At 42.3% G+C, this 24,474-nt stretch overlaps 2 protein-coding genes across 4 annotated transcripts in view; one reads left to right on the top strand and one right to left on the bottom strand.

Annotated features, from left to right (window-relative positions):
• The first annotated feature begins 244 nt into the window (after positions 1-244).
• pnpla4 (patatin-like phospholipase domain containing 4) lies at positions 245-22,564 on the top strand. 3 transcript variants are annotated; one of them, XM_051943093.1, is made up of 8 exons: positions 249-431; positions 1,103-1,291; positions 2,062-2,156; positions 5,714-5,849; positions 6,219-6,284; positions 7,702-7,854; positions 13,666-13,846; positions 14,055-16,571. In XM_051943093.1, the coding sequence occupies exons 2-7, from the start codon at positions 1,112-1,114 to the stop codon at positions 13,795-13,797; spliced, it is 762 nt and encodes a 253-aa protein (XP_051799053.1). In that variant the 5' UTR covers positions 249-431; positions 1,103-1,111; the 3' UTR covers positions 13,798-13,846; positions 14,055-16,571. The 3 variants fall into 3 exon arrangements, with proteins under 3 accessions (XP_051799054.1, XP_051799053.1, XP_051799055.1); XM_051943094.1 differs by lacking the exons at positions 13,666-13,846; positions 14,055-16,571 and adding an exon at positions 13,173-13,625 and having other exon boundaries at positions 245-431; XM_051943095.1 differs by lacking the exons at positions 13,666-13,846; positions 14,055-16,571 and adding an exon at positions 22,368-22,564 and having other exon boundaries at positions 275-431.
• sts (steroid sulfatase (microsomal), isozyme S) overlaps positions 20,241-24,474 on the bottom strand; it is a 20,669-nt gene continuing 16,435 nt past the window's right edge. Inside the window, exon 10 of the mRNA XM_022195876.2 lies at positions 20,241-23,765. Within this exon, the coding sequence (XP_022051568.2) occupies positions 23,413-23,765 (353 nt within the window). The 3' untranslated portion in view covers positions 20,241-23,412. The remainder of the gene's footprint in view (positions 23,766-24,474) is intronic.

The raw sequence follows: 24,474 nt of genomic DNA, 5'->3' as shown, positions 1-24,474 counted from the left end.
TGTAGTATTTTGACCTGAAAATTTTTTTAAAGACACGCTGTGGTGACATGTGAGAACCTATATAGGACCTTTAAAACACCATTTAATTATTAATGTATAATATAATATAATACGCAGCATAACATATGACAATATATTTATATCTTTGTTTTTATTTTTATTTCTTGATGATGAACAGGTCAGACAACTAGAATAAGGGTATATTATAGTGTTCAAGCAGTCCATTTGAAGATGGAGCTTTTATTTTGTAAATCCGGAGCCATGGTAGTGGTGCTAGCTAGCTTGACGCCGTTGCTCGGTGCCGGTGAGAGCAGGCACCGGGAGTCCTGAAACAACGGATATCTATTATTTATTTATTTTAGGTTTTTAACAGATTTATTCACCGTCAATGAGTGAGAGATAAATGTTTTCTGGGCTAGGACAGACAGACGGTACGTTTTCTGCTTCTCTTCATCCAGACGGCTGTGTGTGTGTGTGTGTTAGCTAGCGTACCCTTTCTCTGCTTTTACAAACTCAAACTGCTCGAAGAAGCAACTCTGAACACGTTTTGGGCTCTTAAACTTACACAAACGGCCATAAACGTGGCCTTTCAGTCATAAATGTAACCTTTAAGTCAGGACGTTTATGTGAATGTAGAGTAGCTGCATGCTAGCCGAGAGCTGCGTGTTCAGAGGTCATTCATGTAAACACTGAATTGGAAACGCAGCCAAGTGCTGGAGTTTGTTTTACCCTAAATTGTAGCAAAAGAGTTATTGAATAGCCACAGTGTTTACTATGGTTGCTTTCTGTTGTGTTACCGATCGTCTTGGCATTACTTTGCCAAATAAACCTTTCAAAAACAAAATAAAACAGCTGGTGATTCCTTCCCTTAATTGGCTGTTCTTAGAGCAGCTGTTAAACCTGGAAGTTACAGTACAAATACCGTAGTAAAAAATAAAACATCAGACTTATATCAGTGCTGAATAAGTGCTGGGTTTTGTACCACCTGACTTATTCTACCCCTAAGGTGGAGTCGAAATAAGTATGTATGTGTATGTTCTGCTGTGAATATACAGTATTTACTTTTCTTGCTAACGCTCTGACGTCACGGTGTCCTGTGCAGGTGTCCAGGATGACAGTCCTCAACCTGTCCTTTGCTGCATGTGGCTTCCTGGGGATCTACCACCTCGGTGCTGTGGGGGCCTTCCTCCGCCACGGAGACAAGCTGCTGGGCTCCCTCAGGGCCTGTGCAGGGGCCTCTTCTGGTGCCTTGGTGGCTGCTGTGATGATCACAGCTCCTGACAAGTTAGAGGTTATGCATCTGCCTCCTCATTCACATCTAAAAATAAGTGGTAGTACAGCAGAGCAGGGGTTAACAAAGTGGGGTTGGAGGAACCCTCTGAGGCCTTGCAGGGATTTCCAGAGGTCCCTGAAGAGAGTAGAAATAGATATTTTAATCATGTATCACTGCCTGCATGATTATTTCCTTTTGTGTAGCGCTGACAGTTATGCAAATTGCAAGTGTGGATTTAAATATGTTCTTTTCAAAGTTAATTAGCATCAGAGATTTGACATCGCAGCAGAAACAACACCGACAGTTTCTTGAAAGTGCAAAAATCATCATATTAGGATAACATCATTTGCTTTTTTCAGATAGAATTTCAGAATTTGTCAAGAATTTGTCGTGAAGGTCCTCAGTCATCCAGATTCTGGTGTTTCCAGGCGGGCAGGTCAAGGACAGCTTTAACTACTAGAGAGATTATGGAAATGTAAAGTCACAAAACTGAATAAACCAAGAGATTTAGCTGAGTGCTGTGTACATCACATGCTGATATAAAGATTAAATTGCGGAAAAGAAACTAGATAAGTCATCACCGTATTTTTTATTTCGTTAGTGTTGTTTTTATTCGTGTACCATGATGAGCCGCCTTAAATTATTCAGCTACTTTTTCAAATGTGAGTGGTAAAGGACAGATGGATAGATCACAAGTTGTTTCTTAAACTTGAAACATGAAACAGTTTAAGTCATATGTGATTCCCGCTTCATTATTATTCATCACAATATTTGTGTCCTTCTTGCAGCACTGTAAAGAGTTCACCTACAAGTTTGCTGACAGTGTGAGACGACAGCGGTTTGGCGCGGTCACACCAGGATACAATTTCATGCTCACGCTCCGGTAATGACTCTGTAATTACTCATGCTATGTCTATGGCTGCAACCATCGATTATTTTAGCGGCGCTCGATTTAAGGCCGAGAGGTCCGGTCGCCCAAATGACATTTTTTGGGCCACCAACATACGTCAATTTAGACATTTTTAGGAGCCAAAATCAACTTTTAGTGGCCAAAAAAATTAATCCTACTTGTTAGCTGGAGCCGCCGAGCTATCACTGGTCGCTGGGCAAAGTGTGTCTTAAAACCCCCACGGCCGTGAAAAGTCACCCACGAATGAGCAGCGCATTGTCCGGAGCTCCTAGCGGGCGAGTGGGACGTTGACAGCCGGAACAGGTGCGGTTTGTCCCGGGCAGATGAGCGGCGAGGAGCGGCAGGTGTTAGCCGAGCAGCTAGCGGGGGATAGCTAGCCAGCCGGAGAGTCTGAGCAGTCTGTAACCGGGGAGAGTAGCCAGCGGACCCGCCGAGTTAAAAATGACAGCTCCGGTGGCTTGGTGCTTTCCGTTTGCGGTGCTCAGGCTCAGTTGGTGCTGTCCTCCGAATGCCGCCACCACATTCTGGGCTGGTTCTGGATCCGACGGAGTCTCGCGGACTTCGGCGAGATGTTAACGATGTTAACATCAGCGACAATAAAGTGTTCAAATTTGAAATTAAATCGGCGGAAATCCGCAGATCCGCGGAAAATTGCCATCCCTGAAACTTGGATTTGGAGGTCAGTAGCCCAAATCAAAATATTTGGGCCCCTAACCAGCGTGTTTTTTTGTCATTTTTGGTCGCCAAAATCGGTTTTTAGTCGCAAATGGCGACCTGGCGACTGTCTAAATCGAGCGCTGTTTTATTAATCCAATATTCTATCGATTATTCTGGCGATTAATCGAGTAATGGAATTCTGTGTTTGGCAGGCACGCTAGAGCATCAAAAGTGTAAGTGAGCGCACTGAGCAACAGAAATAACCATCCTGGCAGAACATGGGATGACATCTGTGCATATATAGCTTAATACAGGGTTGTTTTACATATATAGTCTAGTACAGGGGTATTGTTCATGTATAGTATCGTACAATGATATTGTACATATATATATGAACAATACCCCCTGTATTAGACTATACAGTGTTTCCTGTAAGATTTTTTTCAGCAGCAGGGGCAGGTTATCCGGGGGGGCATGCCTTCACTCGGCTCTCCCCCTGCTGTACTCTGTTCTCCTTTGCTTTGTTCCACTGCTCCTCCCTGTCTAATGTTACTTGTCTTGTACGATTACATAAAACATTAACATTAATTACACTCACATCACATCTGATTGCAAGAGTGAACACAATTGTTTACCTAACCATCATTTCGAAGTCAGTAAAAGGCTAACGATATCTGGCTAGCGTCATCTTCGTCAGGTGTTTTCCTCTTCTTCGACAAATATTTGAACAAGCTCATCTGAAAATGCAGTCAGCAGTTTCATCATGGCATGTAGATATTAGCTTAATGCCATCAATTACTTTACTCATGTTTGCGACACTGAGTTGGCACTGGGCCCAATTATCTTAAGCAAAGAAAACCTGACTATATCAAACTGCCTTCATAGTTCAGTCTCCGATCTGCTAAATGTCGTAAACACTGGAAAAGCTACGCTGGTTAAAATCGATCAAATTTAAAATCCGATTATAGATCCGGGTCTGTATAGGATGAAGTCTGGGTGACGTTGGGTCTCGATGTAGTGGAAGCCTCAAGTCAGAGAAATTGCATCGAGGAATTTTAGAAATCAAATTACTAACTCAAGGAATTGTAGCTCTAAATATATCGTAAATAGAGTATATTATCAGATTTCATAGGAATGTGTGAATGAAAAGAACAGCAACAACTTTTGGTTGTAGTTCCGTCAGATTGCACAGACACATTTGTGCTGCCACTCAAGATGAATTGTAATAACTACAGTAATCCTCTGGCTTTTCTTTTATCTTGCTGCATCACAATATCAGCATTTTTTTACCATCGCTAAACGGAATCAGGTTATCAAGCTAAGAGGCTAAAATGAGTCAACTGTCAAGTATTGAAGGTAGCAAGTCTGTACAATAGCTAGCCTAGCCGCGCTAGACAACCCACGGCAACGAATTTAATTCTCTGCCAGGGTGGGTCTAGTTACCCTCGGTAAGCCTCAAGGTTGGATGCTCCTAAAACTGGCCGACGAATCACCATGAAGTGTAGAGTCAGAAGGCGGGTGTAACTAAGTGACGACAGAGGCGCGACGATTCTGACAGAAACAACCGGAAACAACTAGCCTAGCCGTGCTAGACAACGAATTTAATTCTCTGCCAGGGTCGACAACAAAAACGACAACAGTCGTTGAGCTCCATTAGCACCGACTCTGAATAATCTTTCTGTTAACATGTCTGTAATATACTTGAGCTTCACCCATTGACTGTATAAATAAGGCTTCACCGAACTACCGCGTCCTCTGATTTCCGGCGCTCTAGGAACTACATCAGCCTTTTCGTTGCGTTGATTGGTTGTATACCTACCCAACTGCTGCAGAGTGATTTGAAAGACAACCTTTTAGCCCGCCTCCCTCCCTGTCGAGAGTTCCTAGACCCTTGTGTCTTCAGACCTGGGTCTAGCACAGCTAGGCTATACAATAGCTGGTATCATAATTCACTTTTATTTTTGATGACTGACTCGATTCTCTGTAACACTGAGGATACAAGTCATGTTGGTGTTGCACAACTTTCTAGACAGATATTCTGTGAAGTGGGGAGTCACCTTGTCAGCCAGTATTTTGATATATCCACATTGGCCATCTATGAATGATTACAGAGAATAGGATTACACTCAATGCTGTTGGGACGATGCGTTCACTGTGGTAGACATGCAGGTATTCACAGCCCAGGGATCCAAAGTCTTACAAGTCATTTTATAACCATGTTCATGCAATTTGGCTCATTGAGAATCACAGATGTGCTCAGTTTAGTGTGAGTGATCACAGTTTTTCTAACTTTCGTGTCCTATTTACAGATGTATTCACTTTTGTTGCATTGAGTTTCCACTTTGGGGCCTGTATTTTCAATATAATCTTTGTTTTTGAGTAGTTAATGAATGATTTGTACATGGATATTTAATGATTATTTCCTGCTGATGTTGTGTGAACATGGAAAAAAAACAAGAATTTTGTTTGTAAGAGAGACAGAAACAAAGAAAAGATGGAGGAAGGCATACCTATGGTTAACTGTTGCTGATATGCAGAAAGCAAATCCATTCATATATCATGATATCATGATGTCCTTCATGATGACATTCTTAACAAGGTATTTGTATATATCTGGTTAATTTTGTGATTGTAGAGATGTTGCACACAAAAACCATTTATTTGCAGTGTTTCAGTGCTAACCAATTAAATCAGACTGTGAGCTGACTCCATTGCTACATCCTTCATTAGTATGCTTTGGTGATTCTGTATATATTCAACAGCTTGTGTAATAATTACATGTTGCTGTAAAAAGCGCCGTCTTTATTGCGCCCTGTGGGGATATTATTAATAAATCCCTGACAAATGAGCATCTGTGTGTGGAAACTCTCCAGGGAGGGGATGGAGGAGATTCTGCCCAGAGAGGCTCACAGTCTGGCTACTGACCGCCTCCACGTCTCAATAACACACACCCAAAGTTGGAAGAACCACATCGTGTCCAGGTTTACCTCCAGGGAGGAGCTCATAAAGGTACCCCTCTCTCTACACATAAAGCTGATACTTTCAGTTTAGAACACCATCATAAATGTTTAGGATTGCTTTACATGCTTGTTTTCCTCCAGTCTATAGCCAGCTGTTTGGTTTTTTTACTGCTTTTGACCCTATAGTGAAACAACAGTCAACACTTGTTAAATGAACGTCTACATACTGTATGTCTGCAGCAGCACAGTAAGGATCTAAGAGCTCCACTTTAACTATCATGTCCTTTAGCTGACATTTAAATAACGCAGGCTTTTGCTCATGTTAGATGCAGATAATGAACTCCTGCTCATTTATTGTTGTTTCATGTGGCTGATTGAGTTTTTACTGACTAGCTGTAACCTTCTTGAACTTCTCCAGGCTCTACTAGCCAGCAGCTTTGTGCCCGTCTATGCTGGACTCACACCAGTGGAGTACAAAGGACAGGTAATGGGTTTGTTCATTGAGCTTTGGAGATTCAGACTCCGCAGTTTTATATCCAGAGGATCAAAATTTGAGGTCCATCATGTTACGTTATTGACATGTATTCAGCAAAAGGAAGAGCTTTGACTGTGTCTTTTAATGTTTATGTTTTTGGCATTTCTGCCCTCATTTGAAGAAGAGAGGAGAAGGATGCAGTAAATGTCCAAACCAGCTGAGAATCAAACCAGGGATGAAGGCATTTGCACCAATGTTATAAAACCTACTTATCCGGCTGTCGGGTCGTCCCACAGCAGCTAATTAGTTAGTATACACGACCGTTTCAAAGTTTGGGGTCATCCAGACAATTTCATGTTTTCCATAAAAACTCACTTTTATTCATGTGCGAACATAATTGCACAAGGATTTTTCTAATCATCACTTATCCTTTCAGCACGATTAGCTACCACAATGTACCATTAGTACACAGGAGTGATGCTTGCTGGAAATGGGCCTCTGTTCCACTCTGTAAAAATCAGCTGTTTCCAGCTAGAGTTGTCATCTACCGCATTAACAATTTATAGACTGTATTTCTGATGGATTTATTGTTATCGTCATTGAAAAAAAAAATGCTTTTCTTTCAAAAAATAAGGACATTTGTAAGTGACCCCAAACTTTTTAACAGTAGTGTAAGTAGTCAAAGTGACTGGTGGTAATGTGTTTTTTGTTGTTTGCCTGTATTTTTTTTTCAGAGGATGAAAATCACTCCCCTCTGAGCGTTTCCCCACCAGCAAAACATCTGACCTCAGAAAACAAACAGAAATATACCAAAAATTAGGAGAAAACACAAGAGAACAGTCGATGAAAGCCAGATAGTAAAGGCCTGAAAGTGCCTAAAATAAGTAACTTGTAAAACACTGTAAAAATTTTTTTTTTTTTGTCGAAGAAGCTGCACACGCAGGTATAAAAGTTTGAAAACTGAATGAAAATGAGACTGTTGACCAGATGAAAACACTAGAAAAGCACTCAGAGAGCGCAGTACTCCACATATGCTGCTTAGTTGACGCATCATTTCCAACGGATGAAATCCGTGACAGTTACCTGCTGACTTGTTCGTGCGGAAAGTATAACCCAGCCTTTATTCACACGGACTCTTACACTACTACACCTGCAATCTCCTTGCAAGCAAATCAAAATATCTGCCGTGCAAAATGCCAGTTGGAGGAAATTAAATTTGTTATGGTCATGTCCTCATCCACTGACCTTTAATGTGTTAAACGACGGGAACTTGCTACTCTGTGCACTTGATTGTCCCTAAAAGCAAACAGCGGAAGTTCTCAAAGGCTAAAAATAGCAAAACCTTATTGTTCAGTCTTTACTCGTAGACCTTCTATGACCCAGCAGACCGCCAATCTTTAAACGCCTCCTGTCGTTGATCCATCAGAAATGGATTGATGGAGGGTTCACTGACAGTCTGCCCATTCTACCCGAGGGACGAACCATCACCGTGTCTCCTTTTGCTGGACTGCAAGATGTGTGTCCCGTCCACAGGGGGAGCTTCAGGACTCAACTCAGACTGGCCAACATGAACATAATGGTGTGTACCAATTTCTTTGAATGGGGAATTCTGACATACCTAGGACTTCCAAGTTGTTTGGCAAAAACAAACTGATGACTAATTGATGGGAACTGTAACTCCTCCCTCCTCCTCCTTACCTAAACTTCACTATGCTGTACAATAAAACAAACACACCACAGAACTCGATTTTAAATGGCAACTTTGAGCAAGTGGAAATTGTGATATATAGTAACACACCACATTAGCGTTGCATCAGCTGCTTTCCATCGATCAGCACCACGATGCAGGTGGCTCAGCCAACTGTTAACTACGTAGCTATCTGGAACACTGTTTATGACGGATTACCAGAGAAGACTAGCCTAGCCGCGCTAGACAACCCACGGCAACGAATTTAATTCTCTGCCAGGGTGGGTCTAGTTACCCTCCATAATTCTCGAGGTTGGATGCTCCTAAAATTGGCCGGACCAATCACCATGAAGTGTAGAGTCAGAAGGCGGGCGTAACTAAGTGACGACAGAGGCGCGACGATTCTGACAGAAACAACCGGAAACAACTAGCCTAGCCGCGCTAGACAACCCACGGCAACGAATTTAATTCTCTGCCAGGGTCGACAACAAAAACGACAACATTCGTTGAGCTCCATTAGCACCGACTCTGAATAATCTTTCTGTTAACATGTCTGTAATATACTTGAGCTTCACCCATTGACTATAAATAAGGCTTCACCGAACTACCGCATCCTCTGATTTCCGGCGTTCTCGGAGCCTATTCGTTGCGTTGATTGGTTGTATACCTACCCAACTGCTGAAGAGTGATTTGATAGACAACCTTTTAGCCCGCCTCCCTCCCTATCGAGCGTGCCTAGACCCTTGCGTCTTCAGAGCATGGGTCTAGCGCGGCTAGGCTAAGAGAAGACAGTTATTGCAAGGATAAAGGCTTTCAGACTGAATCTTACGATGATACACTGTATCCTCCATCACCAAGTACTTGCATCCAGTAGTTTGGGCTTTGTGAAGAGACTTGATGCTTTTTCACTCAGCAAATGTTCTGAGGGGGAAGTTCTGCAGCAGGCGTTCAAGTTGCATATTGAGTTTAAACCACACTTTGGTGGACATATTCCATCCATTCAGCTCTTCTATTCAAGGAGGTTACACATCTGCCCTGGGAGTTGGTGACAAAACTGCTGTATTTACTTTGGAAAAATCTGTTTGGATAAGAAAAAAGGAAGAAGGACTCACAGACTTGGCTCCTCGGTCAATAGCAGGGGTGTTAAGCATACGGCCCGCGGGCCAAAACTGGCCCTCCAGAGGGTCCAGTCTGGCCCGTGGGATGACTTTGAAAAGTGTAAAAATTACAGAGGTGAAAATAAATCCTGTGAAAATATTGAAAGACATTGAACATTGTGCAATATATTGTCAGTCGGCAGCTTCAGTGTGATTGAGTTTGGTTTGGTTGAACACAGCTTTGGGCATTTTTATGTATATGTTTTCTACATTTATGAGGCAGGGGGAGAATGTAACAGTTCCCACTTTACTACACAGATGTGGAAATGAAGGAGACTTTAAAATGATTTCTTGAGCTTGACAAGTTGTAAAATACTGTATTGTTCAGTTCCAGATAACTGCAACTAAATGTTTTGTGCCTTTGCAGACACACTGTGATCTTTAAGTTGTAATACACAAATAATAAACTGAGGCATAACGTTAAAATTTCTCACGTATTCTGGTTAAGAAATTTCAGGTTGTTAGTAATGTTTTATGAAAAGATAATTCATTAAATGTGAACAAAAAATGTACTTTGTTGCACTAAAACAAAGGGAAAAATTTGGATTTGCCGTTATTTATAGGTTATTACGTTATGATTTTACTGGTCTGGCCCACTTGAGATCAAATTGGGCTGAATGTGGTCCCTGAACTAAAATGAGTTTGACACCCTGGCTCTATGGATTGCACTGAGCCAGCAACTTTTATGATTTGAACACAGATGCTTGGGAATGGATCTTTTTTTTTTTTCAGCTACAACAGGCAGGAGAGCTTTGGCCAAGTCTTTCAAAGGAGTTCCCTGATATTTTAGTACAAACTTGATCCCAAAGGTCTGAAAACATAACAGTATTTTTTTTCCACTTCTAAAAGTAGTGCCGCTGTGTAGTGGTAGCCTAGGAGAGATTGGGATTTCTCCAGAATGGTTTCGATGAATACAGGGCAGTCAAAAAAATGTGTCACGACTTCCAGAAAAAAATATGGACAAAAAAAATGGAGGAAACACTGCAAAGCTAAGCAGCTCAAAGACAGACATCAGTTTTAGTTTTTGGCATGATATTGACAAGAGAACAGTTTCCTTTCAATTTCTTTCTGTTCTTATGGTGGATCTTCTGTGGTCGCTATGTGAGAAGATGGTCGTTGTCGACTTTTAAATCGCTGGTTGAGGAACAGCTCCAGACCCACCTGTCTGCCATCATGGCTGATTGGACCGATCATTTCTTTCTTCCAGTCGAACTGCAGCAGATTTAAAGCCTGGTGTAGACCAGGCTTTAAATCTCCAGGGACATTCTCAGTCTAAGCGGCTGTGTGTCAGTGTGAGCAGCTCATCTCCTGTGTCTTTTGCGCTTCATGTAAACAGTAGCTCCTTTATTGTTGAGTTAGGAGTTACTTACCTTGCATTTCTGTGTTTTCTGGGGCCACTAAAAAGGGTTACTCTTACTGAAGCATTCGTGTTTAGCTTTTCTTTGCATCTTATACAAGTTTGTTGACTACCTTTTGTTAGCTAGAGGCATTGCTACCTTGTATTTAGGTTTGACAAAGAAGTTTAGTTATTTTCTGTTGTTATTTTTGCTTTAGCTCTTTTTAACTGTCAAGCTGTCAACTAGATGCATTTTTTTCCGCATGAATATGCGCCGCATCTGAAAATCACACACATGGTGGGCAGTTACTAACGGGGCAACATTGTCACATGACCGCGCTTAAACTTCAGCAGGCCACTATGTAGTCACATGACCGCGCTTTTAGCTTGACAGTCCGGCAGATGAGTGGATAAACAAAGCGGCTCAGCCGCGAACTTTCTCTTTTATTTCGAAAACACTTCAGCAAAAAGTATTTCTGAAAGCATCTGAGGTGAGAAGTAACCTGTGCAGCAGGGCCATGCAGAGACCTGTGGAGGGACAGGTGCTCAAAGTTAAAAGGAGAACAAATTTGAATCACCGTACAGAATCATATCTTACAATAAAACTGGTTGAATTGTAGCAACCCATAGTCATAAAGAATGTAACATGGAATCACAATGTACTGTATCATTGCCCACACCTCATATCTTTGTTAGGGGGCAGTCAATGTTTGACCTGATGGGGTACATTGAATAGCTTCTGTTGAGGGGGTAAAATGACAGGTTGAGAAAAATCACAATTCAGCCTCCTGGCTGCTGCTGTTATCGCTGGAGGTGAGCCGTATTGATCTGAGAGTGTAGACACTAAAAAGAGCATGAGAGAGATGATAGCTGATTAAACAAGTTAGGTTATAAAGTTATATATTTTATATTTATGCACATTGTATTTAATTTGTGTGTGTATATGCAAATGTTATAAACTGAAATGTGTAAATGAGAGGTTGAGAAAATCCATCCATCCATCCATCCATTCTCTATACACCGCTTTTATCCTCACTAGGGTCGCGGGGGGGTGCTGGAGGCTATCTCAGCTGACTCGGGCAAAAGCAGGGGACACCCTGGACAGGTCACCAGTCTGTCACAGGGCGACATATATGAACAAATAATCACACTCACATTCACACCTACGGGCAATTTAGAGCAATCAATTAACCTCAGCATATTTTTGGACTGTGGGAGGAAGCCGGAGTACCCGGAGAAAACCCACACATGCTCAGGGAGAACATGCAAACTCCATGCAGAAAGATCCCAGGCCCAGGCCGGGATTTGAACTGGGGATCTTCTTGCTGCAAGGCAAAAGTGCTAACCACTACTGCACTGTGCAGATGGTTGAGAAAATCCCAATTTAAATTCTTATAATTCTTATTGTTGTATTTATACTGCAGTAGTCCAAAATTACATGAATATGCATGTACATAGTTTTAGTGAAATAAATAGCTTATCCACTGCAACTCACTTGACGCTAAAATGATGCGTCTCTCCAATGCACTTTGCCCATGACAAAAGAAGCAGAAACAAAAATATAAGCCTGGCATACTCTTTCCCCTCAACGTGCTGTGTGTTTAACCACGCACAGCACACAGCTAGCGGCTATAACTTATGAGAGGTGTGCACAGAGTCAGATGCACACTTCACTTCATCTGTCATCTTGCATGAATACACCATGCACGAACGAATACTGCCGCAAAACCTCGTCACTGGACCATCAGTCGTTGAAGTCCACCCTCGGGTCTTCGGGTTCTAGACTAGCAGCGCTACCGCTGAGCTACAGGGCACGTCTGGGTAGTGAGGGACGTCTACATAGATCATGTGACCGACCGAGGGTAGATCTGAATTCTTGTTATTATTTTCGTTTTGTTTATTATTATGTGATGTGTTTTCAGCTGCGATCCATCGAGTGGACACGTACCTTTAGCCCTCGTTGGGTTTTATTTGGTTCTTTGATTTAGCAACATCCACTTTGTCACTTTTCTTGAAGATCACAAAAGAAATGTTCCCGAGCACATTTCAAACCCTCCTTTTCAGAACATCCAGCAACATTTTTAGTTTGTTTCGCCCATCTGCAATGACAATACCTTACCCAAAACAGACAAATGCCATTTTCCACATGCAAGCCTCTATTTAGTCTTGATTGGAGATGTCACAACTGTCTTTGAGCGGCTTAAATAAGTTTAAGATGTTTCCACCATTTCTTCCAAGTGCTTTTAGACCCCTGCAACCGATCCTTGATCACAGAATAAAACACTAAATATCTCCATACATGACTTGAGGTGTTTGTTTTCCCACACAAGTCTCCACCTGCACTTACCAACCATATTCCAGCAAATCCCAGTGCTGTTTCCACCTTCCTCAGTACCAGAGAAAACCAGTCACTTTCTCAGAAATGTTCACAGCCCCAGATGGGAGTTTGGAATACTACTGTGAAAGAATGGGCCAAAAGTCTCCTGCTTTGCCAGTAAAAGCTCTTCAAACTGAGTCTCAGACAGGAAAAAGATCTGTCATCCAGTCCCAAGCTTCAGTGTTCAAACAGGATAAGTTGCTGGCTCAGTGCAATGAAGCAGGAGGAACCTCCTTCCTTTACTGCCTCCACAAACAGGTTGCTCACATGAAGAAAACCTGTAAGCTGAGGGAATCATGTCTGTGACTCTTTCTTCCACTTTCCTCTTTAATAACCACAGCAGTTTTGTCACCAACTCCCAGGATGACTGTGCAGCCTCCTTCGATGAATAAGCTGAGTCTGTCCACCCGGCCAATTTTACCTGTCACTTTATGTCTGGAAAAGGCTTCAATGAACTCAGATCTGACTGTGGAGCTCGAACACCTGCTGCAGAACCTTCCCTGAGGACAGTCACTGCACTTCAGAGTGAAGCAGCAGTGAGTTTCTGCCAAAAAAACAAACGAAAAAATGATCAGAACAAAATAGAGTGAAGGACTGGCTCCATACTTCCAAATGCGAGAGCTTGGTGATGGAGCACCAGCACAATGTTTAGATTGACAGCATTTGCCCTCTTTTTCAATTTTTCCATCATGAACATTTTCCAATATGTAAAAACTGCGTTAACGTCACATTGTCTGATTTTTAGTATCAACTTGATCCCAGAGTAGTAGCTTGCAGTTCCTGTTCACTCTCTACCAATGATGTTGACGCAGCGTTTTCTTTGGTTCACTCAGTTCTCCACGAAGAACATCGAACGTCTGAACCAGGCTCTGTTCCCTCCGTCCACCAGCACCATGCACTCTTTCTATGAAGAAGGATTCGCTGACGCTGTGAGATTCCTGAAGAAAGAGGCCTGGATGAGCTGACGTCCCCTCATGGAAAGCACTGACACCATCATGAAGCAAAGTATCTACTGTAAGAATGGATTTGATTGATATCACTGTATTTATTTCCAGTATGGTTTTAGCTTCTTTCTTTTTTTTTTAATTAAATATTTAAACTGAAGTCGTGGACTGATGGTATTGAGAAACACCCTGATCCAGCAGCCATGTGTGGATGGACTGATCTGTAAATGTCACCTGTGTTGGCCAAATCCTTGAGACATCTTTTTTTTTCTTCCCAGGATCAACGCCCGTGCGGATGTTTATAAAGCTGAGCAAGAAAGATGCTACGTGTCATTGTGAGCTGCAGTCAGATAAGCTTTATCACATCCACATTCTGGGTCTTTTCCTCGAAATGACAGCAACTGAACATGATGAAAGGCCCTCATGTGAACATGGACTCATCAATTTTCCAAGGAGGCATTTAATTTCCCCCAGCTGGAAGCAGCGAGGAAAAAAAAAATATTGGATATCCATTACCCACTTCACAGGAAGTCCATGCTGCCGTCATGGATGTTGGAGGCTCCCTCAGGAACCCGAGGATGGAGCATCGTCTTTGATGTGCCGTATGTTTCTGCCGGGCTCCTCCGCTGCCGGGTTACCGTTTGATTTCCTCTAGCGTCTGGAGACGTGAACAGGTTTTCCATCAGCGTTCAGCCGGTTGAACTGCTGTGTGAGAGCAGCTCCTCCCTCAGGACACGTTCTGTGGAGCCGACCAGACGACTGTCTCACTGAGGAGAACTTCACCTGAAGGGGGTTTGGTAGCACACAGGTAGATACCACACAGTTAAGTTAGATTTTTTTGTCTGCTCAATAGAATTCTTTTGACTGGATGTGACTTGCCTGGAAAATCCAGACTGACTTTATTTATGTATTAATATAAATACAAATGAAGGCAGTCTGGCATTGTGATGATAGGAGACGATTTCAAAAAGGAGGGGCTAACGAATGCAGCTTGAACGAGAAAGAACCAATCAGCGTAACACGGATGTGATGCACAAAGAAATCGACCTTGAAGTCCATGTAGTCCAAACAACAATGGCATGCAGCCGAGAAAGCGTCGCGCTGAATGATTACTGCCGCTTTTGTCACAAAAATCAGCGAATACATGGGGTACTCTCAAGTACAACACTTATTTTTGAAAAGGCTACGCAACAAAAGACTCCTTCCGAACGATTAGCGGTGTTAGGAATAACTTTAAATCGGAGCCAATCCAAGTCGGTGCGTATGCGTAAAAGTTGCTTAAATTTACTCACACGTTTGGAACGGGTCTGTTCAAACAATGGCAAGAAGGCGAAAGTAACGAGCCATCCACTGCCTCCTCATCGTCGGAAACGTCAAGTGAAAAGAGGCAACGACTAATGCCATCCAAAACGCCAAGAGACCACAAAAAGATTCGCTTTGGCCCTCCTCCTCCTCCTCCGGCATCATCTTTATGGGTAATCCAGGCGCTGAAGATGACGCAGCATTAACTCCCGCCTCCCGTGCTATGATTGGTCGTACCAAACTGAACCGGGAGGGAAACGCGATTCAATTCGCCCAATGCCAAACTGACTCTCCTGTATCTCCTAACATGGAGATAGGAGATTACATGGAGATTCAGTTTGGATTTTCCAAGCTAGGATGTGACATAATCACAAGAAAAAGACAGGAAGACATTGTTCTAAAGATGTTAATGATACCTTTTCAAATATTTCTGTGTATTTTTATTTTTACTAGTCTGAGTCATGTTTTACTGGTTTTAAATTTCTAACAACAACCTATGACAGCAAATTGCACGCTAAATATGGCATATATGCCTGACGAAAAAGCTGTTATGACCTTAGAAAGGTTAGAGAGTAAATTTTCCTTCACAAATGGTTGTAAAGACCTACAAACAGTACATCTACAAGATTTGCTGTATAATCGGGATGTCGCGTGTTTGGCTGCTAATTATGGAAGAAGCTTCACTTTCCAAGCATGGCCGAATTTGTGCAGTGACCTTACAGAGGTTTTTAGTTTTGTTTTTTTCTGATGTCTTGAGCAGAGAATTGTCCGTTGTTAAACCAAAACCAGTTTCCACTTCATCCCGTCCTTGGCTCACTGCTATCCAAGACAGCTGTGATTGGTTTAAGCAAACACAAATGAGTTTTAAAGAAGTTTCTCCCAATCTAGAACTCCTTCACTGACACTTGGATGAGACTTTATAAACTTTTCCTGCCTGGAGAACAGCCAGTGACAACTCTGTCTTAGGGTTAAGACAGACAAGCTCACTGGGTTCTCTGGTTTTAGCCACGTCTTGCAACCGACTGGAGAACTACTAAATCAGCTGTTTTCAGTTTTATAGTGGAATATAATGTTCAGTTTTGTAATTTTGGACAATGTAAACATATTCATTTGTCATTTCCAGCCAGAAGAAACCCATTAGTAAAATAGAAATACATTATTACGGTAATTAAAATTTGGTATCATATGAATGATTTTGTTCTTATATGAACAGTATTAAGTTGTATTAGACATGTGTTTCAAATACTTGAAGATCAATACTTGTAATTTAAATGCTTTTTGCAGTTTGTGAAATAAAGTGGCAGATTGAAGGTCCTGTCCAACGGTTGTGGTTTGACAAAGGAGCCCGGCTGTCTGTCTTGGAGCATCTTAAAACCAAAAACTGTCACCTTTATATCCTTTTTAACGTCTGTTGTTTTTGTTTTGCCTCAATGTTTCAGAAAAGGAGAGCTGTAAAAATACAAAATGAGAAAATAAAACCGACTATTTCAACATTTCTGGCCGATCGGATGTTTTCAAGTCCCTTATCTGCTCTGATTTCTGTTGTCAGTCACACTTAAACACAGTTGATCTGATGACAGAATGGCATTAACAATAGATGAAGTGCGTGTTCATAAATATGATAGGAAGTTTCATGGCTTCATTTCAGGTGTAAAATGTGTCAGTCTCTAGCAGCAGCTGTATCAATCCAAGTTCCACTCGGGGACATGAATTAAAAAAAAAAATAAATCAGCAAGACTCAAGCTATAAGATGTTAATCAGACAAACTTTTTGTGGTCAACGAATCAGAAAAAACTGTATTTAAATGTAATCCAGATACAGTTTTCAACAGAAGCGAGTACAACCCTGTGCAGCATCACTAACATGTCAAATTAAACTAAATTGTGTGATGATTTGAGGCTGCGAGAGTGCAAAAAAAATGTTACATGTATGGAATCAAATGAAGTCAAATGTCAAGAAAACATCAATATTTTAAAAAGAAATATTCAAATCGAAAAAGTCTTCTAAAAGAACAAACAGCCACACAGAGATGTACCCACCAGTGTCTCCCCACTGGTGTTATGTAAGCCCACCTGCAGGTTCTGCTAATGAGGGTCAGTTAAGGCTTCCAGTAAACTACAGTTTACTGGACAACTATATTAATATATATTATAATATATACTATATTACTACACAGAAATTCCCCTGCTTGTGTGGGTTTTTTTCCCCTCTCTTTCTTCCTACATTATGTTCCAGCTTGTCGTGTTGGAAAATTCGCTCTCGGTAATGAAACACTGAAGGGGCCTTCTGTCTGGACACGGGCCAGCTAAAGCAGCTCATTTGTTAGTGTAATTATTCAGCTGTTGACTTCAGTGTACAGCACTGAAAAACTGTAGACTCCCGCAATGTGTTATGACTGTGATAAGCAGGTTCAGATCCAGTGGAAAGCGGAGAATGTCGGTTCACGGAAGTGAGCATTTGTCATCTTCGAGCTGCACTGTTCTCTCGCCTTAATGAGAGCGATTCTACAACAGTCTACAGAGAACAAACGGAACAAATACCGTCTCAGGTCTGGTTTGTATGCAACTCACAACACTCATACGTTCTGCTTCCATCCGCATCCTAACTCATTTTGGGAAATATGATTGTGGCTTGTAACCATATTAGGCTTCTGCTGAGAAACAGTGCTGCTGGGAGAACCCCTTGCAGGTATGATGGCTGCTTTTACTCAAGCTAATACACAAATAACCCAACAAGCTTTAATACCGCAAAAGCAAACCTTTGTTTCCTCGGGGCTCGGTTAGAAAATTGTGTTTTTTTCTCCAGCAAAAACACTAATTTGATAACACCCAAAGTGCCTCAGTAAAAGGGCTAACTCTCATACAGGAGACTTCCTCAGTTTTAACTGTCTGGCTATAGGCATTTATTTTCAGCCCTAAATCACAGGGCTCATGGTCCATTAACAACCCAATCCTTCGATCACCTAAAACCTGCAGATAAGAGATGACTCAAGGTGTTAATAGAAATGAAACTGTCTGGAAAAGGAATATTATAAGTACCTGATGAGTGGTGTCTTATGCTGAGAGATGGTGGCAATCCACTACAGCGAGGAGTGCACAGACTGATATATAGCGATAGCCTAGCCCTGCTAGACCCATGTTCTGAATGCACAGCGCCACCCAGCTGCCTGGCATGCATATCCAATCGAATTCCACACACTATAAAGTCACCGTATATGCGCAGATTTTCCTTCAAAACCGCTCGTCTAAACGTGAAATGACAAGACGCCACTTTTGCGTTTTTTGTTAAGATGGTCCTCGTGTAAACGGCCCCTTAGACAGAAACGTAACGGCGGAGCGTTTTCTACTTTTCCACTCTGGAGGCCGGTTTCAAATTTTTGCGTTTTTAAGCCCCCAAAACGCCGTCCTCGTATAAACGATAGGGCGTTTTGTTGAAATATTTTGACGTTTTTACATGCAAGCGTCCTCGTGTAAACGGCCCCTTAGACTGCCCGCAATAAAAGGCCGCTCTGAAAGGTGCAATTTTATCACACAGCATAATGCCACGGATGTCGCAAGAAAAGTGTTGCATTTATATTTTTGTTGATTGTATTTATATACAGCCAATTACAGTTCACATTGTCTCAAGACGCTTTACAGAACCCATATGCCTGAACCCCAAGAGCAAGCCCAAAGGCGACAGTGGCAAGAAAAAATTGAAAAAGGAGAGTAAATGAGAGGGGCTTAGTGCATCATCGGAAGTCACCTCAACATCTAGGCCTATTTGTAGTATAACTAAGGAAAGGTTCGGGGTCACCTAAGCCAGTCGTACCTCTGAGCTTTATCAAAAAGTACAGTTTTAAGCTCAACGTTTAAGAACATCTGCCTCCATACTAGGAGTAGTTCCACAGGAATTCCTCACATTCCCTTAAAGTTTGCCATCACAAGCACTACGGTGACAGTGAAGGATTTCAACATCAGTAAACTGCCACTGCCCACTTTCATTTACCAAAGCTGGGAAAAGACCACATTTGTCACTTCTTTCACTCTATGATGAGGGGGATCCCAAACAGAGGGACGATGTATTCTCACAATGAAGAGAAACACTGCAGTGCATTTTGTCTTGTGACAAAAGCATGTGGGATTTGATGTGCAGCTGCTTTTCTTCCTCAGCCCGGCTGTGGACGCTGCTGCTGGTCAAAGACTGAACACTGGGGCCAGACAGGGATATCAGTCTGATGACCGACTGTCATTAGTAGCAACCTCACAGACACACAGTTCGCAAATTGACATTTAAAAGAAATGCACACGATCTACAGTGAAAAACATGTCAAGCTTTAAAGACATCATAAAGATGGGGATTAACAGCTGTACCTGAATGGTTGCAGTGCTTTTTTTAGCATCCTGTCTGCTTCTTCTTCATCACCTGTCCAGCTTTTTATCCTATTACATTGGGATAAACTGTTCCCACTCTGGTCTGCTTTTTTCCACCATCTCCAGAGAAACATCTCCTGCTCTAATCTGTTAAATGTTGCACCGTGTTCACCAGCTCATCTCTAACTGCGTCTGCCTGCTGTTTGCTGCTAATCAGTTAGTCTGCAGCGGCTTTTTAGGGCTTCTTTGTCGTCAGTAGCAGATGGAAACGAAGCTGATGGAAGCAGAGTTTGAGTGTTGACATGGGCTCATCACTATGAGCAACACCTGAGTCTTTTTTTCCCCACTTTTAGTATAAATAGAAACTGCAGTGCAGCAGGCAGCTGCTTGTCAGAGACCCTTCAGACTCTATTTGGTTTTGTCCAAGAGAATAATGAATCAATGCTCTGGATGGGAGAGGAAATACTGCTACTCCAGACAAACTCAGACAAGTGACAGGTCACATCATTGTCATCACTGACATTTTTTTATAATCTGGTATTCTCCAGTGTTGAGGAGATAAGTCTGGCCTTGTGAGATGAACAAACCCTTGTCTGAATCAAATGAATTATCTGTAAATGCAGGAGTCTTGGTATGTGTCTCTGGATTTAATTTTCTCAACAGCACATCATCGGGCGTGTCGCTGAGGGCCTGCACCGGCATTCCTCTAGTTCAGCAAAGTGTTCTTATGACGAACAAAACCCAAACAGAGCACCAAAACAGTAAACGGTACATATCTTTAACTAAAAGGATCAGAACTGTGACAAGTGATGATCTTCTCTGACAGCATTTATTCATTACTTGAATCAGTTTCAGCAAATGCATGTACATGGTACACACTGAATTCTAGGTTTCATGTAAAATGCTTTTGTGTATTTCCATTTATGTCCAAATTATCAAAGCAGATGCATAAGGCAGCTTTGCTAGCGTTGGTGCTGCAGGGCGTATTTTCTGGTTTGCACATAAAAAAGAAGTTTTTTACTTCGCCAAGGAACGGCGGAGTTATGTGACGACTGGCGTGTGTTTGTTCATCTGTCTGTTTGTCTACAGGTGAACACGACGTCACATGACTGCGATGCTACTATGTCGGAAAGGATACAAAGAACAATTGATTAGATCGTGAGGGTGTTTCCGAGTCCCATAAATTCCCGCCACCCGCTACATATTTAGGTCACTTAACTTGGTATCTGTACATAATACACATCTGTAGCCGAGCCACGCTAGACCCAGCTCTTAAGACACAAGGGTCTAGGGCCACTCGACAGGGAGGGAGGCGGGCTAAAAGGTTGTCTTTCAAATCACTCTGCAGCAACTGGGTAGGTATACAACCAATCAACGCAACGAATAGGCTGACAGAGTTCCTAGAGCGCCGGCGGATTGTGGCTAAGTCCCATTAGCTTCCCAACCAGCGGAGCCAACTGGTATATTAAGGATTTGCCATATCCCGTCGGCATAAGTCCAAATACGTCTTTCTTCTCAGGGAAACACTTCAGTGCCGTCCTTTGTTTATCTTTCAAGTTGAATTTTAGCTTCAAATCTTTAAGGGCTGTGGCCAAAGCCGAGTCGAAAGATAACTGTTTATTGTGCGCCGGTTGTTTCTGTCAGAATCGTCGCACCTCTGTCGTCACTTAGTTACGCCCGCCTTCTGACTCTACACTTCATGGTGATTTGTCCGGCCAGTTTTAGGAGAATCCAGCCTCGAGCCTTATGGAGGGTAACTAGACCCACCCTGGCAGAGAATTAAATTCGTTGCCGTGGGTTGTCTAGCGCGGCTAGGCTAACACATCTGTATATCTAAATTAAATGGCCACATTCTATGGTGCCATGATTTCTGCCGCAAATTTTTGGAACTTTCAGCCGTTAGAAATGATACGACAGAACAGCCTTGGCAGAGCACTGCGCTCTCTGAGCGTTTTTCTTTTTTCTGCATGATTTGACATATTGTTGTGCACGCAACAGTTCCACATCAGTGCAAAAATATTAAGTCAACCACAGCAGTGTTGGACTAAACATTCATCCCCACTGTTCCATTCTTTTGTCTTGTAGGGGTGATTCCCATAACTGCTTCCATTTCGGATCTCATTCTGTGTTTAACAAATATATTGTTCAGCTCTCGAGCCTCTCATTTATGCTTTTTTGTGTATTTCTGATATCTGGAGAGCTCCCATTCGACTCTCAATTTGGCCATCCTCGACTAATTTCCACGACTCCCCTGTGAGTGGGGGAGGCGAGGAAGAGACGCAAGGAGGGAGGAGTTGGGCCACCCTTACTTTTGGAGTGAAGTGACGTCAATTCAATATGACATGGTGCAGTGTTCTGTTACAGCCTGCTACTATATTTTATGATCTCCACCAGATAAGGGATGGCATTTACAGTATATATTTAATGTGACAATGATGTACACTACCATTCAAAAGTTTGGGGTCACTTAGAAATGTCCGTATTTTTGAAAGAAAAATATTTTTTCAATAAAGATAACATTAAATGAATCACAAATACAGTCTAGACATTGTTAATGTGGCTATAAAAATGGCTATTCTACCTCGAAACAGCTGATTTTTAATAGAATGTCATAGGGGTACAGAGACCCATTTCCAGCAACCATCACTCCTGTGTTCTAATGCTACATTGTGTTAGCTAATCGTGTTGAAAGGCTCATTGATGATTAGAAAACCCTTGTGCAGTTATGTTAGCACATGGATAAAAGTGAGTTTTCATGAAGTCACATGGAATTGCCTGGGTGACTCCACACTTTTGAACAGTAATGTATGTTACACATTCCATATTTGTCAGATCTGCTCCAGTGGTTCATTAATTCCAGCTACGCATCTTATACCAGAGAGACTTCCGCTAAAAGATGCATCGAAGACACACAGCCTCTCCTGCTCTGTCCTCCAGATGCATTTTAGGAATTGAGGCATCCGTCAAGATGGCACCCTGAGATCAATTCCTGGGTCACAGGCAGGAGGACGGAGGCTCAAAGTAGAGAAATGAGATCAGCCTTCGGTGACTTATGGCAGTGCAAGTTTGCCTCCTGATGGTTTTACATTCACGGCGCTTGCAAAAACATCAGCAATTAATGCAGCTGTTCACTGAATGATGAATTCCAATCTACTTTTTTTTTTTCTCTGCAGCTACAAAAAAAGCTTCCAAATGAGGAGCAAATACTGTTTTCTATACAGGAAAAGGTAATGAGTAAATAAATGTCATAAAAGCAACCACAAGAAAATGTACATGTGTTTGATTACAAAAAAAAAAAAAACTGTTGTGTACACTGATTTTGCTTTTGTAGAAGAAATTTCAGTCTCGGTCCTTCAAAGTTTGCTGTAATGGTGTGTTTTCTTAGTATTTCCGGTAGTGCAGTGGATTTACAAAGGGTCTGCAAAGGTAAATTGACCCAGAGCATTTTCAGGGCATACATTTTGTAGGAATGTCAGAGGATGGATCAAAGGGTAGGGATGGGCTGTGTACAAATATAGAGGGTAAGACAAAAGGAACATATCAGAGGATGGATCAAAGGGTCGGGAGGAGGTTCAAAGTAAATACCAAGGTGGACAGTGGTTAATTTGCGTCTAGTTGCTAATCAGTAACAGAGGGTAAGACAACAGAACAAAAGGGTGATTGGATCAGAGAGTCTGGTAAACATTTGCAAATAGAAAGGTGTGATAACAAGAAGATGGGGGTATGACAGATGGTAAAAAAGGATGAAAGAATTGTGGATCACCATGGGAAATGGAATGAAGGGGTGACGTGACAGCAGTAACAATATGTGTGCTATTTCTTTGTTACTGTGAATGACAGGTGGAATAATGTTCTGATTTCGGTTTCACGTTGAGGCTGCTGTGTGAAAGTCTCAGGGGGTCAGAAGTAGCACTGAGGTCACAGATGAGATTAGTTTAGTGTCACTATTAAGTATAGTTATCTTGTGCTGCAGCCTGACAGTCTATTGATCCTGCTGGCACTGGCAGAGCTGAGTGAGTGTAGAGCAGCAGGGCTGCAGCCACGGTCTCCATATCACCTTCCCTGCAGTTAACTGGCCCTCCACAGGCTTCACCGACCTCTGATGAATCTCCACGGCCTCCTTCATCGCGGCCAGGACAGAGTGAAAGACCGGCTCGGTGTCAGGGGTCAGTGGTGTGGTCTCTGATGGGTCCCTGGTGAGATCAAAGAGCAGTGGAGGATCGTGGTAGGTCACGTACTTTGGTGAGCAGAAGCAGACCTGTGTGTGGAAACAGGCCGTCTGGTCCTCTGGGTAGAAGTTTGGAGTGAAGTAAAAAGCTTTCCACACAGAACTGCCTGAAGAAACAGATAAAACCAGTGGGGGTTACATTCCTTTAGACACTTTGTTTTATGGTCAGTTTGCCATTTAGATGAGCTTCATTCAATCTTATGGCTACTCGGAGAAAGAAATGTCATGCTTTGTGAAATACTGCAGCTGGAAAAATACCAGACAAACAAATGTCAGTGTGTTCATACGACACTGTTACAGTCTGCGACTAAATGGTCGTGTTTTACGACAAAAATTTGAAACCGTGAGTAAATTTTTCATCTACTCGTACATGTGCAACCGGTAAATTTGCCGTTTTGTTTTTTTTATTACTGAATATTTTCTGTTGCTGACAACCTTCTGCTCCACACTTCAGCCCGGTAGTAATGCGCAAATGAGCTGGTTTGCTAACCGACATTATCTCCAAAAGAAGACGAACACCTCAGAAAAAGAAGGCGGCGAGCCAATGTGTGCGAGAGCGCAGGGGGCGAATAACCCCTGTGATTGGCTAATGTGTGAAAGGAGGCGGGTCTTTGGGTTATCGCGCGAATCCACAGGTTTCGCATAACTCTTGTAAACAATGACGAAGAGGACTATAGCCACGTGTCCACTAGATGCCTAGCATAGCCGCGCTAGACAACCCACGGCAGCGAATTTAATTCTCTGCCAGGGTGGGTCTAGTTACCCTCCATAAGGCTCGAGGCTGGATGCTCCTAAAACTGGCCGGACCAATCACCA

The sequence above is a fragment of the Acanthochromis polyacanthus genome, chromosome 22 (genome assembly GCF_021347895.1).
Source record: "Acanthochromis polyacanthus isolate Apoly-LR-REF ecotype Palm Island chromosome 22, KAUST_Apoly_ChrSc, whole genome shotgun sequence".
NCBI lineage: Eukaryota > Metazoa > Chordata > Actinopteri > Pomacentridae > Acanthochromis > Acanthochromis polyacanthus.
The sequence above is the reverse complement of the archived record's forward strand: the minus strand, read 5'-3'. Positions and strand labels throughout refer to the sequence as shown.